At 45.1% G+C, this 16,118-nt stretch overlaps 2 protein-coding genes across 5 annotated transcripts; one reads left to right on the top strand and one right to left on the bottom strand.

Moving 5' to 3' along the window:
* Positions 1-1,711: 1,711 nt before the first annotated feature.
* foxl1 (forkhead box L1) lies at positions 1,712-2,935 on the bottom strand. The gene has a single exon (XM_084672705.1). The coding sequence runs from the start codon at positions 2,933-2,935 to the stop codon at positions 1,712-1,714; it is 1,224 nt and encodes a 407-aa protein (XP_084528831.1).
* Positions 2,936-5,353: 2,418 nt separating this feature from the next.
* gan (gigaxonin) lies at positions 5,354-13,172 on the top strand. 4 transcript variants are annotated; one of them, XM_084672866.1, is made up of 13 exons: positions 5,354-5,480; positions 5,569-5,727; positions 5,967-6,166; positions 6,543-6,657; positions 7,243-7,593; positions 8,290-8,510; positions 8,757-8,878; positions 9,039-9,151; positions 9,463-9,612; positions 9,701-9,837; positions 10,455-10,589; positions 10,693-10,802; positions 11,176-13,172. In XM_084672866.1, the coding sequence occupies exons 3-13, from the start codon at positions 5,982-5,984 to the stop codon at positions 11,355-11,357; spliced, it is 1,821 nt and encodes a 606-aa protein (XP_084528992.1). In that variant the 5' UTR covers positions 5,354-5,480; positions 5,569-5,727; positions 5,967-5,981; the 3' UTR covers positions 11,358-13,172. The 4 variants fall into 4 exon arrangements, with proteins under 4 accessions (XP_084528992.1, XP_084528994.1, XP_084528993.1 ...); XM_084672868.1 differs by having other exon boundaries at positions 5,971-6,166; XM_084672867.1 differs by having other exon boundaries at positions 5,372-5,480; positions 5,653-5,727.
* The last annotated feature ends 2,946 nt before the right edge of the window (positions 13,173-16,118 follow it).

Genomic DNA, 16,118 nt, shown 5'->3' on the forward strand with positions numbered 1-16,118 from the left:
CACTTTACTTAGCCTGTAATGATTGCTTCAGCATTACACTGTGGGTGGCCCTATACTGTAGATGGTCTACAGATGCTTCAATTATCAACAAACTATCAAATACAACTCAAGTGAAAAACAAAGTTGAATTTAGAGTTATAGGATAAATGTTTGTTAATAGTTAGTACACTGACTATGTGTCTACTGTTGAAGACAGCTGGTTGGCCACTGCGAGTGCGAATGGAAATATTTCCTCTCGTCTGAGTGCTTCCTGTAGATTATTTACAACTCACCACTTCCAGGTGAGAGGTCAACCCTTCTTTTCTAACGTCCTTCCTCATAGACATGCTCAGGAAGTGCAAGCTGCAGTAAGGTGAACTTGGGTCATGTAGTCCCATACAGATTTTTGTCCACTGGATAACAATACATTGCCCATATTCCCTAGAGTCAATTAGAATTGTGTCAAAGGGTTTACCTGGATATCACACAATAGGAGAATACATAGGCTCTTTATAAAGGTTTGATAGATTGATATAATTTATTGGTATAGTTTCAATGTCGTAGGCCTACTTGAAATAGTAATATCTAAATGTACTGACTTCTCTTTCATTTTTTCTTTCTCTTTATTCTATATTTTTGTTACGTTTTTTGTCTCGATCTCTCTCTCTCTCTCTCCGTCTCTCTCTCTCTCTCTCTCTCTCTCTCTCTCTCTCTCTCTCTCTCTCAGCCTTCAGACTTTTTCAGCATGACGTTTTATTTACACATTTGACCAGAAGAATCCTATACACAGGAAATGCTTGTGATTGTGAGTTACCAGCCTCAAATGTGGGGACGTTTATTTATTTCTGCAAGCATTCCTGATGTGCACTCTGAAGGACTGTGGTGCGAGCGTTTCTGAGGATCTAAAAAGTGGTGCTCTAGAATTAAACGTGGGTGTTGTTCACTGGTTGGGAAGTGCTATGATTTCAAGCAGGTGTCATTGAAAACAAAACTTTGTCACAAGAAAAAAATTATGCCTTGTGAAGACAACTTTGAAGGCCCCTTGTATTTCTATACATTCTTTACACTGGCATGCCTTTATTTTTGCACAGATGCACTAAAGACACATACATTTTCACCTACAAAATAATTTGAAAAACACTTCAGGATTTAAATTCTGAAAAACCACATTTTACAACACAAACAAGAGTTCCAGGAAACACAATGAGATCAGGCAGATGTGTAACAATCCCTGGTGTTCATAAACATTTACATTGGCAAAGACAACATCCGTGGGCCACAGTGATCTCTGATCTCTAGGACCTTTCTGTCTCAAAACACTGGAATCATCACCCATTAAACCATGACCTTATAATAATACGTTAACTGTAATGATAACAAGAATTATAATAATAACGAAAATATTTGCAATAATAATTGCAACAATCACATGTATTATTTATATGCATTGTATTAATGTGAATATGCTTATCATAACATTATTATGCCCTCTATAGTAAAATGAACTATAATAATAATAATCGTTGTCACAGTTGTTGTAGTCTCGTTCTCACTATTAATTATAATATTAACATTTACACTATTTTCATAACAAGTAGGCTATTATCATTGGCAAAACACATCGACAGGAAAACTCAGGAAAACTGAAAAACATTTAAAAAAATGTCTTGTAGCACAAACGAATAAACCTATGCATGCAGGTAAGGTTATTTTCCTGACGTCGTCGTTTTCATCATTTGAAATATATCACCTTCTCTGGGCACGTGAGTGACAGGTAAGAGCAGAGCGGAAATCCCATTTGGTAAAGTTGATGCGCGCGTGTGGACGGACTGTACGCGTGGTTTTGAGGCTCCGCGCGCGTTTCGGCAGTCTCACCTGGAACGCATCTGTGAGTCGCGTCTGCTTTTTTAGATAAAATACTATCGATACTAAAACAATTGGATTTGTCTGTAGCTCTGCTGAGGCTTGCCGGAATAATCCCATTGATCCTGTCTCCAACAAATGAATTAATATTTCCTGGGCAACTGGATAGGACTCGAGGACCACCGTTTTCCCTTTCGTTGAACGCTAATTTGCGGCTGTCGTCTGTTCCACACAAACGGAATGAAGAGGATCCTGAAAGATGTTTTTTGTCCAACCACTCTGGTTGTTCCTGGGCAGGTGCGCTATATGCACTAGGTTGGGCATCTGGCCACTGAATCCCATTCATTTCCCGAGTTGGTCCAACCGACCTAGTAATCTTATTGTGAACTGTTGTGTTCTTTCCCTGCTCTGTGGCGATTTGATATGTGTTAAACTCACCGAGGACATGCTTGAAATCTGCCCCCCGTTGTTGATTGTGGTCGTTCTCCCGCTGCTCCCGCTCTGTATCCATCACTGTTCTCTCTCCGCCGGGGGCCCCTGTCCTCACCTGAGAATCCACGCGGGGTTTAAGTCCTGGAGGGTCTGATTGATCCGGTCCTTTGGCCCTGTTTCTCTTGTGACATGGTTTGCACTCAGCCTCCGGGCCTTTTAACTTTCTCTTCCTCCGTCTATAGTTGCCATTCTCGAACATATCCAGACACTTGGTGTCCAACGTCCAGTAGCTGCCTTTACCCGGTCGGCCCCTCTCTCTCGGTACCTTTATGAAACAGTCGTTTAGAGAGAGGTTGTGGCGGATCGAGTTTTGCCACCCCTGCTTGTTGTCGTGGTAGAACGGGAAACGATCCATGATGAACTGATAAATGCCACTCAGAGTGGCGCGCTTGTCCGGTGCGCTCTTGATGGCCATAGCGATGAGGGCAATGTAGCTGTACGGTGGTTTTTGTGGAAGCTCCTGTCGAGACGAAACGAAGCTCAAAGCTGGCAGAAGCCCCCCGCTATCACCTCCGTACAAGTAAATCAGCGAGGGGTTGGAGAGGATCTGTGCCGACGGGGGCACACCGAGCTGCGGCAACCGGCTGTGGTACAGAGTCATCACGCTGGAAAGCTCCGCTTTCTCCTAAGGAACTTCAGCCTGCAGGAAAAGAGCTGCTCTTGGAGTGACCGTCTCCCGCTGCGTCCCAGACTCATGAGTCCAAAAAATGTTAAATAATTGTTGTACGTTTTGCTGTTTTATGTTGACTTTGCACTGGAAAATAAATTGTCCATCATAAACACTCGTTGTGTTCTTAGCCCACCCACATTAATTAAAATTTCATTGCGGAGCTCCGGCTCTCCTCCCGCGTGTCCCCGTCTTGCCAGCCAATGGAGCGCTCGGTTATTCCCTCATCTGTTTATAGAATTAGTCTGTTGATAAGTCTGCCCACCCAAGTTGAATCAAGCTGTGTTTATTTGGAAAAATTTCCGGGCACCCAATACATAAACGCACTGATCTGCTGTTTGAAATATCACGTCCACCCTTGACGCTGAGAGTTGCTCACACGGAGAGAACAAGCAAACATAGTCGGGGTTCTTTCTGAGAGTTGCTGTGGGTTAGTGGAAATGAAAATAAAGCGCATTTAAGGAAATAACTTAAACCATTTCTTTTAAACTTCTGTCAGACCCCCCTTTTCAGAATTTAACGTTTAACATAAAACATATATTGAGCCTGTATTAGGCTACGTTTTAAATAGCCTAAGTTGTTTTTACGATACATTTAGCCAACTGTTAAATGGGATGACTAGGCCTATGTTAACCTATAATTAGCACATTGGTATAAAACACACATACTGAATAATAATAATTTGTATGTAAAGATAGTGCATCTTGTTCTGGATGCAAGACAACTTGAATAAATCAAATGACTGCTGTATTGGTTTTAACCACTTTATCAACAGATGTGAGGAGGCCTTGTCCCCACAATACCATAAAAGGGCATCCAACTTGGCAGCAGGGGAAGGTAAACTATTATTTGTGGATGCGTGCATGATGCTTTATACTATGTATTTTCCTGTTTATAAGAGGAAGGAGGATTATAACAACTTTACAAGTGCACACAGCTGGCGCGTGGTTACATTACACAGTTTGGACGTTTCTGTGTATAAACTCAGACGTTTTTTGTCTGCGTTGGTTCTTTTTTCCATCTCGCGCTCTTCAGAGACGATGATTCATTAAGAAATAAACCAACATCAGGGAGAACCAAGAGACGACCTCTGTGGTCTTATAAGGTCTGTTATCCCCTGTATTCTCCGAGAGTCGTTTGTCCGCCTGTGCTTTATGGTCTGGAATAGTTCTATACCATGCTAGGATGTAGCCTAGGTCTAGCCTACCTCTAGGGATTTTATACCGTTTTTGTAGCCTACATTGTTACTACAGCGTTACTTTAAGGACAATACTAGGCTACTCGGGAATTCAAGTTCAATACTCAAGAAGAGATGCACGCACCCTGAACGGTGAGTGAGGGAGTGGGCCTGCACACAATGTCCTTTATCATTGGCGTAGCGGAACAGCATTTATGTATTTGGCGACATCGTGTGGCTAATTCAAGAACTTAGCCCGACTGAGGCCCTTATATTGTAGGCCCTTATAGCCTACAATGAAATGTGTTTTCACCCAAGTAGAACCCAAACGCCCCCTTAGTTTTGTTTTTAAATTGCAACATTTTTAATCAATGGCGCCACTAAATCAATCAATAGCGCCACTAAACGCTAACATGTTTATGTTAGTAACATGGGGTGACATTTACGAAAGAAATTATCCCGTTTCAGGAACAACCATATGGCTCCACCCAGAATTTCTGACTCCCCTTTGTTGAACGTCAATACATAGCTTATGTCCTATTTCAAAACAATGTTGTTTCAATACCATATGTTCATACCTACTGGAATATGTTTGTTCATAACTTGTGTTGGTGTAAGGTTTGGCTCTTATAAATAAACAAATACCTTAAATACCTATTAGTTAACAAGATCAAAGAGGTGTCCTACAACGTGATCCATAGATTTTACCCCGCTAGACATTATTTATCATTTTTTGTTATGGGAGAATGTGCTGTTTGGTTTTCATGGTTGTGATCAAAAATAAGGAAACACAATTTTATCTTATTAATTTTGTATTATTGATGGCCAAATATTACATTCATCGATACACATTTACTAATAAAAAAAACAGGTTTTTACATTTTAAAAATAATTAGAATCAATTATATAAAATATATTGTATTCCTTTAATGAGAAAGTTGTCAAAACAATTGATGTCTGTACTCTTTATAAAGTCTTTGTATGATTTGTGCTGTGCTGTACCCCCTTGCATTCTTGTATTCTTGTGTGTGTTTGTATACTCTGTAATTGATTGTATTTATGCCTTTATGAAATAAAAGAAAAAGAAAATACACAGCCTAATTTACAACCATTAGGCGATAAACTCAGTTCGATGGCTTTAGTCGCAGCAGAGTGACGTAAACTCACTGAGATGAGGGGCGTGTTCCTGATACTGTAAACAAGGCTCCGTTCCGTTTCTGGCTTAACATATCCACCCTTACGGCCTTCCTTAGATACTTTCAATATAAATGTCACAGTGTAACATCTATCTTCATGCATATGGTAGCTACACTTTCTTTATAATATATATGATCTTGTCTTCAGTTGATGTCAACCTAAGCGTTTTTACTAAATCACTATCGTATTGCAGCATTGTGTTCGGATCAGTCCTCACTGGTTACATGCCACAACAACAGTCAGGATTCACGCGTTCCTAACACAATTCTCGTCCCAGCTTGAAAGGAGTAGCTAATGTAATCAAGAAGTAGAAAAGCCGGGCACACCCCTATTCGTTGTTCTGGACGCAAAGGTAATGTAGCGATCGCTGGTCTCTCAACAAACAACTTTGTTAGATTTTGAGCTGTACATAATATATACTGTCATGGTATAGATGTAATGTAAGTCTATGCCATTTATAATTGTGTCACTTTGCAATAGCTAATGTTAGCTTGCTCGCTAGCTAGCACAAGAGTACACTGACATGATAACGTCAAGTCAGCAAAAACGGCGTGTTTACGTTCGGTCCGTTTCTTTTTCCCTTTGTGCTAGATAGCCAGATCCACAATGCCCGATCCAGATGCCGTTGCAGGTGGCTCCGTGGTGTCCGACCCACAGCACTCCCAGAAACTTCTCAGGGCCCTCCGCTCTCTCTGTAAAGAGCAGTGTTTTCAAGACTCGGTGCTGGTGTTGGACGGAGAAAGGATTCCAGTCCAGAGGAACATACTGGCCGCGGCTAGTCCATATATACGGTAAATCCATGTCAAACCTTACACTGACCCTGTAGAACTTGCCTGTTTAGCCTCCAGATAGGGTGTCTCCTGTTTGAATGTCAAAATAATTTGCATGCACTTACAGTTCTGTCTCTCATGCGCACCCAGAGCGTACGTGTCCAGTCTTGACACGCCTAATGTGTCACGCTTACATTTTACATTTAGTCATTTAGCAGACGCTCTTATCCAGAGCCACTTACAGTAAGTACAAGGACACAGTAGCCCCGAGGCTAGTAGGGTGAAGTGCCTTGTCCAAGGACAAGGGTAATTTTGGAATCAAACCGGCAACCTTCTGACTAATAGCCTGATTCCCTAACCGCTCAGCCATCTGACCCTGAGCCATTTCCCCCTTCAGAACGAAGCTGAACTACAACCCCCCAAAGGAGGATGGCTCCATGTACACCATCGAGCTGCAGGGCATCTCCGTGCCCATCATGGAGCAGATCTTGGAATACATCTTCACTGGAGAGGTTAGTGAGCCCTCCACAAACTTCAATGTGGTGCCTTCAGCTCACTGTGTTCACGCGTGGTATTTGGCATGGGAGATTGAGGTTCTGATCTTCCTCAGTACATGTGCACGCAGTCGCTCCGGCCTCTGGTCGAAGCTCATATAAAATGTGGAGGGGGGAGACTTGACCAGGATGCATCCAAACCCTAGTGTCTCCCCTCTTCTTTTGTCTCTTTCACCTCTTACTCTCCCTTTCCCCTTCCTTCTCTGCCCCATGTGTCCTCTCCTTCTCCGCTGCCACGCTCTCTCTCTCTCTCTCTCTCTCTCTCTCTCTCTCTCTCTCTCTCTCTCTCTCTCTCTCTCTCTCTCTCTCTCTCTCTCTCTCTCTCTCTCTCTCTATCTCTCTATATATTTTCCCTCTCTCTCTCTCTCTCTCAATTTTCTCTCTCTCTCTCTCTCTCTCTCTCTCTCTCTCTCTCTCTCTCTCTCTCTCTCTCTCTCTCTCTCTCTTATTTCTCTCTCTCTCTCTCTCTCTCTCTCTCTATTTTCCCTCTCTCTCTCTCTCTCTCTCTCTCTCATCCTTTACCGACCACCGACACACGCACAGATCAGCCTGAGTGAGGACACCATCCAGGACATGGTTCAGGCCGCGGACCTCCTCCTGCTCACGGACCTCAAGTCTCTGTGCTGCCAGTTCCTGGAGAGCTGCATCTGCGCCAACAACTGTATTGGCATCCGCCTCTTCTCCCTGCACTACTGCCTGCACCATGTCTACCACTCCGCCACCGACTTCCTCCAGACGCACTTCCGAGACGTGGCCGTCAGCGACGAGTACCGGGAGCTGCCGCCGGAGCGTGTGTGCGAGCTGCTGGCCATGGAGAAGCTCAATGTGGGCAGCGAGAAGCACGTGCTGGAGGCAGCGGTGCGCTGGCTGGGTCACGACCTGGAGGACCGCAGGGTGAGACTGGGGGGCTGGCTGGGGCTAGTTCTGGGGTTGGGGCCGTCCAGCTCATAGCAGGCACATAGGCCTACTGGGCAGTAGGCGAATTAGCGAGTGTTTTGTAAATACATTAAAACAGGTTGCACCATAACAATTATTTGCACTCGCACAAATGCTCCCAAATATATTTAGAGGTTGCACACATACAATTTTGGGAGCACATAGGACCATAGGGGCCTGGCAAGTTGGGCCTGGCTTCCAGCCCAACTTAGCCCCGCCCACAACAAAAATTTGGTCGGGAAGTTGGGTCTGGAAAGGCTCGTATTGGGGACAAACTATATAAAACCAGGAGCTGGGCGGACCAATGAAAGTGCCAGGGCGGGCTTTATACGATGATGGACAGATGATCAACAGTAACGTAATCAACAATGTCACGAAAGAGCGCTTGGGTTGAATTCGTTTTCAACAAACAACATATTACGTTGCTATGATTGGATGTAGGTCTATCCAATTGAGCGAAGAGGCATTTGTTTTACGAGTTTGGTTGAAACCTGCACCATAGTCACAGCCCAACGGAGAGTTATCAGACTCATATTCTGACTCGAATTATGAGTATGACAACGTCAGGCTTGACCACATGCAATTTCAAGCCCAGTTAAGAACCCTAGTACCACTTAGTATGCCCACCCAGTAACCCTTATCTCCTCCCCCCAGGTGCACATGAAGGAAGTGATGTCAGCAGTGTGGGTCCAGGGTCTGGACGTGCCCTACCTGAGGGAGCAGGCCCTGGGGGAGCCCCTAATGAGGGAGGTGGTGAGGGAGTACTGCCAGGCTCCTCTAGGGGGCGCCCCCCTGCAGGGAGAGGAGATGCTGGCTGCCTTCAAACCCCGCGGCTACTCTGAGTGCATCGTCACCGTGGGCGGGGAGGACAGGAAGTGAGTTATGGAGCAGGATGTCAGAGTTTACGCAATGAATATATTAGGATGTCATAGGCACACTGGAGGCAAAAAAGACTTGAATTCGGTGCGTATGTGTTTCGATGATGTTATGGGTGAGAGGGAGCGGAGGCAGAGAGAGAGGGAATCGGTCTCGTAGAACAGGACTTTGAGAATGTCTTCGCTGAGTGAGGGATGATCAGACCCCATGCCTCACCCCCTGTTTGCCACTTCCTTCCTGTGCAGAACCAGGAAGCCGTCGGCTGCGACACGCTGCATGTGCCCCCTCTACGATCTCAACAAGCAGCTCTGGATCGACCTGGAGCCAATGAGCGTCGCTCGGACGGGTCACGGGGCAGTGACTGCAGGTTAGCCTGGGGTCACGACCCAGTAAAACCGTCACGGGCCACGTTGAGGACTCTTTCCTTTTTTTGCCTTATTTGGTCAAACCCATTTGTTTTAATACATCCCCATTCATCCCTTGTAACCAACCAAGCGCTTACCTTCCTGACCCTCTTGTCCAATCAGATGGCTTCCTGTTTGTGATTGGTGGCATGGATGAGACCAAGACGCCCCTGAACAGTGGGGAGAGATACGACCCGGAGTCCAACACTTGGACCGCCATCCCCCCAATGAAACAGGTGTGCACCCCACCAATAACTTCCTACCAACCACCACTCTCAACACACAGAGGGGGCAGCCTGGCAACAGTTGAGCTGACACTTATAACGTCAATCTGATTGGCTGTCTTCATGTATATGAAGGATAGTATTTCAGCGGCCATGTTGTGACCTGTTCCGGTCAGGATGACAATTCTGAGAATGACCACGGGAGGTCAGTATTTCACAGTTCTGCTAGTTATTCAAGACAGCCAGCACCAAATCGAAGTGTTTCCTGAGACAGAGCTACAAACTGTGTGTGTGTGTGTGTGTGTGTGTGTATGTGTGTCCAGGCTCGTCAGAACTTTGGCATAGTGGAGATGGACGGCCTGGTGTTTGTTCTGGGAGGTGAGAACGAGGAGACCGAGCTGCTGACCATGGAGGTGTTTGACCCCCACTTCAAAACCTGGACCACCCAGACCAGCATGACCATGGTCCGAAAGGTAGGACACACACACACACACACAAATGTAAGTAAGAAAAAGTGTGTCCCCCAGTCTCCCTTTCTTACTCTCTCTCCCTCCCTCCTAGATTGGCTGCTATGCCTCCATGAATAAGAAGATCTATGCCATGGGTGGCGGTTCATACGGTAAACTGTACGACTCAGTGGAGTGCTACGACCCAAAGACCCAGCAGTGGACCGGGCTGAGCCCCCTGAAGGAGAGGAGGTACTGGGGGGGGGGTTGTTGCTTAGTGACCCCAGACAGTGACCAGACAGGGGCCGATGCGCTTGTTTATATTAGCTGTGTACGTTTTTGCCGACCTCAGCGTCGATGCACAGTTTAGCAGTGTCAGATTAAGCTATGGGGTAGTGAGAAAAAACATTAGTCAGTTTATTTGAAGTAGTGTGACAAAGCCTTCCCAGAAAATGTTTGCTGTTTCGTTTTCATTTTCCCTTCCCGTTTGCCATTTCAGAATGTCCTTGTGACAGACAATGACTTAATTAGCCAAAGGCTGCGTGTGTGGTAGATGAAGTCAATAGGGTGTGTGTGTGTGTTGTAGATGAAGGCAGTAGGGTGTGTGTGTGTGTGTGTGTGTGTGTGTGTGTGTGTGTGTGTGTGTGTGTGTGTGTGTGTGTGTGTGTGTGTGTGTGTGGTAGATGAAGGCAGTAGGGTGTGTGTGTGTGTGTGTGTGTGTGTGTGGTAGATGAAGACAGTAGGGTGTGTGTGTGATCTTGCTCTGTGGCCACACCCGGGTCAGGATGGGACAGAACCAGAATAAGCTTCAGTTCTGTCGACTTTCAATGACCTCTGCCCCCTCTGCGGCGCTGCCCCCGCCTGGCTAGGTTCGGCTCCGTGGCGTGCGGCGTGGGCCAGGAGCTGTACGTGTTTGGGGGCGTGCGGAGCAAGGACTCGGAAAACCCTGAGAACAGCCAGATGACCACCTGCAAGTCCGAGTTCTACCACGACGAGATGAGAAGGTCTGGAGGAGGAGGACTTCATACACACAACACACAGAAACCCAGGAGCACACCGTCAATAGGTTTCACCGTTTGTTGGTTTGTGTGTGTGTGTGTGTGTCAGGTGGCTGTATCTGGACGACCAGAACCTGTGTGTCCAAACCAGCTCCTCCTTTGTGTACGGAGCCGTGGCCATCGGAGCCAGCATTTATGTGGTCGGGGACCTGGACACTGGTGAGCCATTACACTGTGTGTGTGTGTGTGTGTGTGTGTATGTATAGCCTTTAACCATTCCACTCCAGTCCACTCAAGAATAGAACAAGGAACATTTGAAAGTATTGGGATTGACGGGCATTTTTCTCAGTCCCCAAGTTGAACTGCAGTTTCTAGGGGGGTTAGGGTCGGATTTGTGTACTTTAAGGGGTCAGGTTTGGATGTTTGGGGATGGTTTTTGGGTTGAGGTGGGGTGGAAACAGGATTCCGAACGGAACAGAATTTTCAGGCCACAAAATCGAGTGTGTGCGCGTTTCGGAGCTGTAGTTGCGTGCATTAGATGGGTGTGTGTGTGTGTGTGTGTGTGAGCACGTCTCCTGTCGTCCACATGCAGGTACGAGCTACGACTATGTACGGGAGTTCCGTCGCAGCTCTGGGACCTGGCACCGCACCAAGCCCATGTTGACCTCTGACCTCTGCAAGACGGCCTGCTCGGCCCTGCGCATCGCCAACTGTCGTCTGTTCCGTCTGCAGCTCAAGCAAGGCCTTTTTAGGATCCGCATGCCCAACGTGTAGACCCTGCCCACTCACCCTCCTGATTCCAATACCACTCATCAGCACACACACCCAGCCTTGCACACTCCCTGGCCCCATCCCAAACTAAAGGTCACAGACCTGTGCCCATGCACTAGTGGAACATGTGTTTGCACGTGGCTAACTGGTGGGAGCTTGGAGAGTTTCAGCTGTGCTTAGGGTTCTGGTGTAGTGGATGAGTTAGGGATTCGGGCCTTCACAGGAGCACATTCATCCTCTCTCTCTCTGCTTGGGATGGTTACTAAGGGGGTCTTCCTACAGAGGCTGAGATGGGACATGCTGCATGAGAGCTTCCCTTCTAACCATAGGTTGCCTTTTTAAACTGTTGTCATTTTTTAATTGTCGTGTGGATTTTGCTTTTTATTGTTTTGTTTTTGCTTTGGTCCATCTCCTCGGTCATCTGTTGTGTTAAGTTAGCATTTTGTGTCTGCTTGCAGGTATTTCAAAAAGCTGTGCATTTTAGATGGGCATGGCCGGCCGGACCCAATAAACAAACGATACATTTGTTTAGGGCCCCGCGATTGGGCCTACGCTATTTTTGTTTAGGGACCCCAAATCCCGAGGGCTGGCCCTGCAGATGGGAGACGGCAAGTGTTGCTATCATTACCGAGTCGTCAATCTTAGCACAACAAAAAAATTATCATTAGGCAAAGGTCTGCAGTGGGAATAATACACTTCAACCTTTTTTGTTCAGTTACACAGGATTACTGTTCCATGTGTGTGTTTATTCAGGGTTTATAAAAAAGGCGTGCTTTGTCAGTCACACTACAGCGCCACAGGAGTTTAGAAATAGAGTTATTGGTGGTAGAGCTCCTAAATTGCTGATTTTATTTTGCAGCTTGTGACCTTTGACCTGGCATTCCAGTCAGAGTGGACAGTTTTGGCATCCGTTGACCCCATTTGTTCTGTGAGTTACAGCTGCTGCTGTCCATCCTCACCCAGGGAGGGGGCGGCTCACACACACACACACACACACACACACACACACACACACTATAGGGGACAGAACTGTAGGGTTGCAAGCCAACATGTCTTAGAAATGTTCAAACACACAAACAGCCATGTCCAACACCTAACCGCTCACACGGTCACACACGGGCACAGAAACTCTGAGCTGGAACTCACGTCACAACGCTAATCGAATCTATGCCGTACACACATACACACGCATATGTAATGTATTCAACGGAGCCAACATTACCAGGATATTATAAAGAACCAGACTGGTTCAACCAGTGCAACTCTACTCGTGTCTTGTCTCCATTCCGCTAGTGCGCTCTACAGTGGTCAGGTCTGCTGTAGTCTATTGTGTGCAGTACGCCACAGTTAACACTATCAAAATGCTAGTCTCATAGTGCTACATGGACACGTCACATTCCATAGTGTCACATAATGGTCTACTGTAAACCCTTTCCGCTCTGCTGTCTGGCTTTCCACCAGGTGACATCCTGTTGTGTTACGCTATGGATCCTATCTGTCATCTTATTTGATGCACTTTATTATTGACGTGGTGGTTTTGGGTGGCTTTAAAGGAGCTGAGGCTGAGGTAAGCAAGGTGTGGTATTTGCTGGTGGTTCTAGAGGGTTTGGGATTCCAATTTCCCTATAGGGACAAATAATCTACAAGTCAACAATCTATGAGTTACAGGATCAATAAAAGTATTCAACACCTCTGATTGACCTATCAAAGATGTACCCTTTAATACTGATATGTTTTTTAAATCTGGATTTCCATTTTATCCAGAGATTGTCCATGTCCATGGGACATCATTTTAATAAAGGTGACGCAAAACCATAATATCTATGTGACATAGTTTTTGTGCAAAATGATTGGTGTGTGTGTGTGTGTTGGATGTGTGTTTAAATAATTAGGTCATGATGATTGTATGTGTGTGTCTGGTTGGATTTGTGTGTGTAAACGTGTGGTTTTGTCTGTTTGTGTGTGTGTGTCTGTGTTTGAGGGGCAGGCGTGGGATTAACGCAACAGGATTATTGAGGATAATCAGGATGTAGTTAATTTACTTAAAGCTGCTCTCATGACATTCAGCGTAACTTGACCAGAGGCACTGGGACTCTGCTGGGGGGGACCAGCTGGTCGGCAGGAGCTGGTTCAAGTTCAAGTCTTTATTGTCCTGTAAGGGGAATTTGATTTGTAAACCGCTAAAACCGACTGTTTTAAAAAGACAGTTTCATTAACATGTGCCAGCATTCACTCCACAAATAATATCTCACTATAACCCCAGATCAGTTACTTTTCGTATACAGTAAACCTAATACTGTGAGGTAAGGTGAGTTTTCAGATTTCTGACAAGTGAGGTTTGGGTATTCTGAAACAATATCCAGAGGTTGTCACCTCAAACTAGCCTCTTTAAGGGGATGGCCCAGACAGACATGGTGTGTACTTCTGTCAGCCTTGCCCAATCCACCTTGGTTACCATCCAGGCAACTTTTACTAGACAACTTACTAGACTTTTACCATTTTTTAAAATCTAAATCTATGTCTACATCCAAAGACTCAATAGTTTGAAGTGAACCATCTAAACCTGTAGCCAACCTGTTGTCTCTCTCATGACCCTGGCTGCCCTGACTCATACAGCGGACTAAGTCTTTAAAAAGTGATCTGGTGGCCAAACTGATTAGTCCAGTCATTGCTTTATTTGTATTATCTCCGACATTCTCCGCTAATAATCTCCGACAATTGTTGTAAGCGTGTGTAATGTTGTGGCAAGGTTGTGCAACAAGCGGTGTGGGCGGAATGGAAAAAATACTTCTGAGAATGTGCTTACTTCCACTGGGAGAGTCAGAAGACTGTGGTTTTTGAAGAACTTGTTGTTGACACTGTTGCACACCCAGGAGACAAGGAAGACCTGGAGGCTATGATCTCATGCTCCCTCCCCCAACATCTATACCTGGGTGTGTGGGGTGCATTCAAGATAGCAAAACTCCTACTGTGCTGCAAACATGAGCATGATGCTCCGCTATGAATAGACATACTACCTGTCTCTACGTCACTTCGTCCTGTGTTACTGTAAAGTTATGATCCTGAATTGCTACTCTCTGATAAACATTTACTCATCATCGATCGCTCTGTCATAACAGACCGAAACCGTGTTTCTCAACACTGGTCTACAACGTGCAGGGCAGTGGGTCCCCAGGACCAGGGTTGAGAAATACTGCTTTAGACAAACCTGCCGTGGCAGTCTCCATTACTCATTCTCTGGCCCAACGTCATACTATCACGTTTGCAAGTGGGGCGGGAGACATCTTTGTTAAGTGGGGCCAAACTTGCGCATTCTTGACCACACATTGAATATTATTGTTAGTGCAATAAAGTTTGGAGCCAAATGGACAAAATGAAGTAGATAAATGTAGGGTGATTTCAGGTAACGTGGGACACTTTTTGATAGAGGCTCCAGTAGACTTACAAAATAACTGTTAACTCGTCCCAGTGGTGTGTCTGTAAATGGTTTTAGGGCTTAGGAACATTTTCATGTTGGAATTAAATGTGAATTCACAGTATTTTAGAAGCTACACACTTTCAAACATAACATGACCCCCTCTCTCACTCAGGCAGCATTTTCAGGTAATGTGGGACAGCTTGGTAAAGTGGGACACTCATCGTCTGTCAGCCTAGTCTGCTAATATTAATAATAATTAGTTTATATACAACAATGCTAAGTGCAAGGGTGTGTCAAGATTCATTTAGTTGTGGGGTTTGACTTATACAATAGGCATAAAGTGTAACTGATGTAAACCTTAGTGATCTGTAGTCTCTGTGCTAGCTAGCTAGTCCCGATGCGTTAGCGTTTCGTTGGACTAGCGTTAGTGGTCATGCTTACAAGGCTGAAAGCGCTGGTTCGATGACAGTGAAAGTTGTTATTTAATTGGGAACTTAAGTGCAGTATGATGCATTGCTATTAAAATGTGAGAACTGTCAAATGAAATTGCTTTTATAGCATAAACACAGCATTACTAGATGTCCCACTTTACCTGAAGAATGCTGTCCCACATTATGATCAAGTGGGACAATCACATAAAACGTTTTTTCTTTCTTCTAACAAAGCATTATTTGACATATTTTTGTGTGTGTTTCGATCAGTGGTTAAACCCCTTTATTATGCTGCAACAGTACCTACTCATTGTAACTTAATTTAAATTCCTTTGCCAGCCTTATTGAGAAATATCATGTCATATGCCGCTGAACTTTCGATGCATTTCTGTATAAACCTCTTGTCAAGCCAGATCACGCTTACTCTGATGATGTCAGACAAATAAAAACCACTGCATAGTGACTAGAGGTGTTGAATTTACGAGTCAACATCAGCTCTGGTGATTGGATGTCGGTTTTGCACATATTAAATCATCAAAATGCATAACTGTCCCACTTTACCTGATGTCCCACATTTCCTGAACTCACCCTACAGAATAGTGTGGTAGTATCATCTGTACCCTGTCTGGTGTGGGCCTACCTCAAAACCTGAGAAGGGTTTATGTAATAATAAATAGTATTGGTTACATTGACCTCGTTTCCCAGAAGCGCAAATGAATAAAAACCAGCGCCATTCCAGATATTTATAGTATTGAATGTTTCTAACTAGCCTATCAACTGTCAAATCGAATGACGTTTTTGGCCAGTGTAACTTTTCGCTTAGCGTATGTGGAGGACTCCACCTGGTCTTCATTTCCTTTCCAGTCATTGTTACTGTACGTTGCTGCCTATCTGTTGCAAACAGGCTCGCTATTT

Source organism: Hypomesus nipponensis, chromosome 14 (assembly GCF_054491055.1).
Source record: "Hypomesus nipponensis isolate SF chromosome 14, ASM5449105v1, whole genome shotgun sequence".
Classification (NCBI taxonomy): domain Eukaryota; kingdom Metazoa; phylum Chordata; class Actinopteri; order Osmeriformes; family Osmeridae; genus Hypomesus; species Hypomesus nipponensis.

What these genes read in the sequence shown, in the direction of transcription:
- gan (XM_084672866.1), top strand. Translation starts at nt 5,982, where the DNA reads ATGCCCGATCCAGATGCCGTTGCAGGTGGCTCCGTGGTGTCCGACCCA. An exon ending in ACGACCTGGAGGACCGCAGG is followed by an intron (nt 7,594 to 8,289) that starts GTGAGACTGGGG and finishes TCCTCCCCCCAG; the next exon opens with GTGCACATGAAGGAAGTGAT. An exon ending in TACCACGACGAGATGAGAAG is followed by an intron (nt 10,590 to 10,692) that starts GTCTGGAGGAGG and finishes TGTGTGTGTCAG; the next exon opens with GTGGCTGTATCTGGACGACC.
- foxl1 (XM_084672705.1), bottom strand. Translation starts at nt 2,935, where the DNA reads ATGACTCTGTACCACAGCCGGTTGCCGCAGCTCGGTGTGCCCCCGTCG.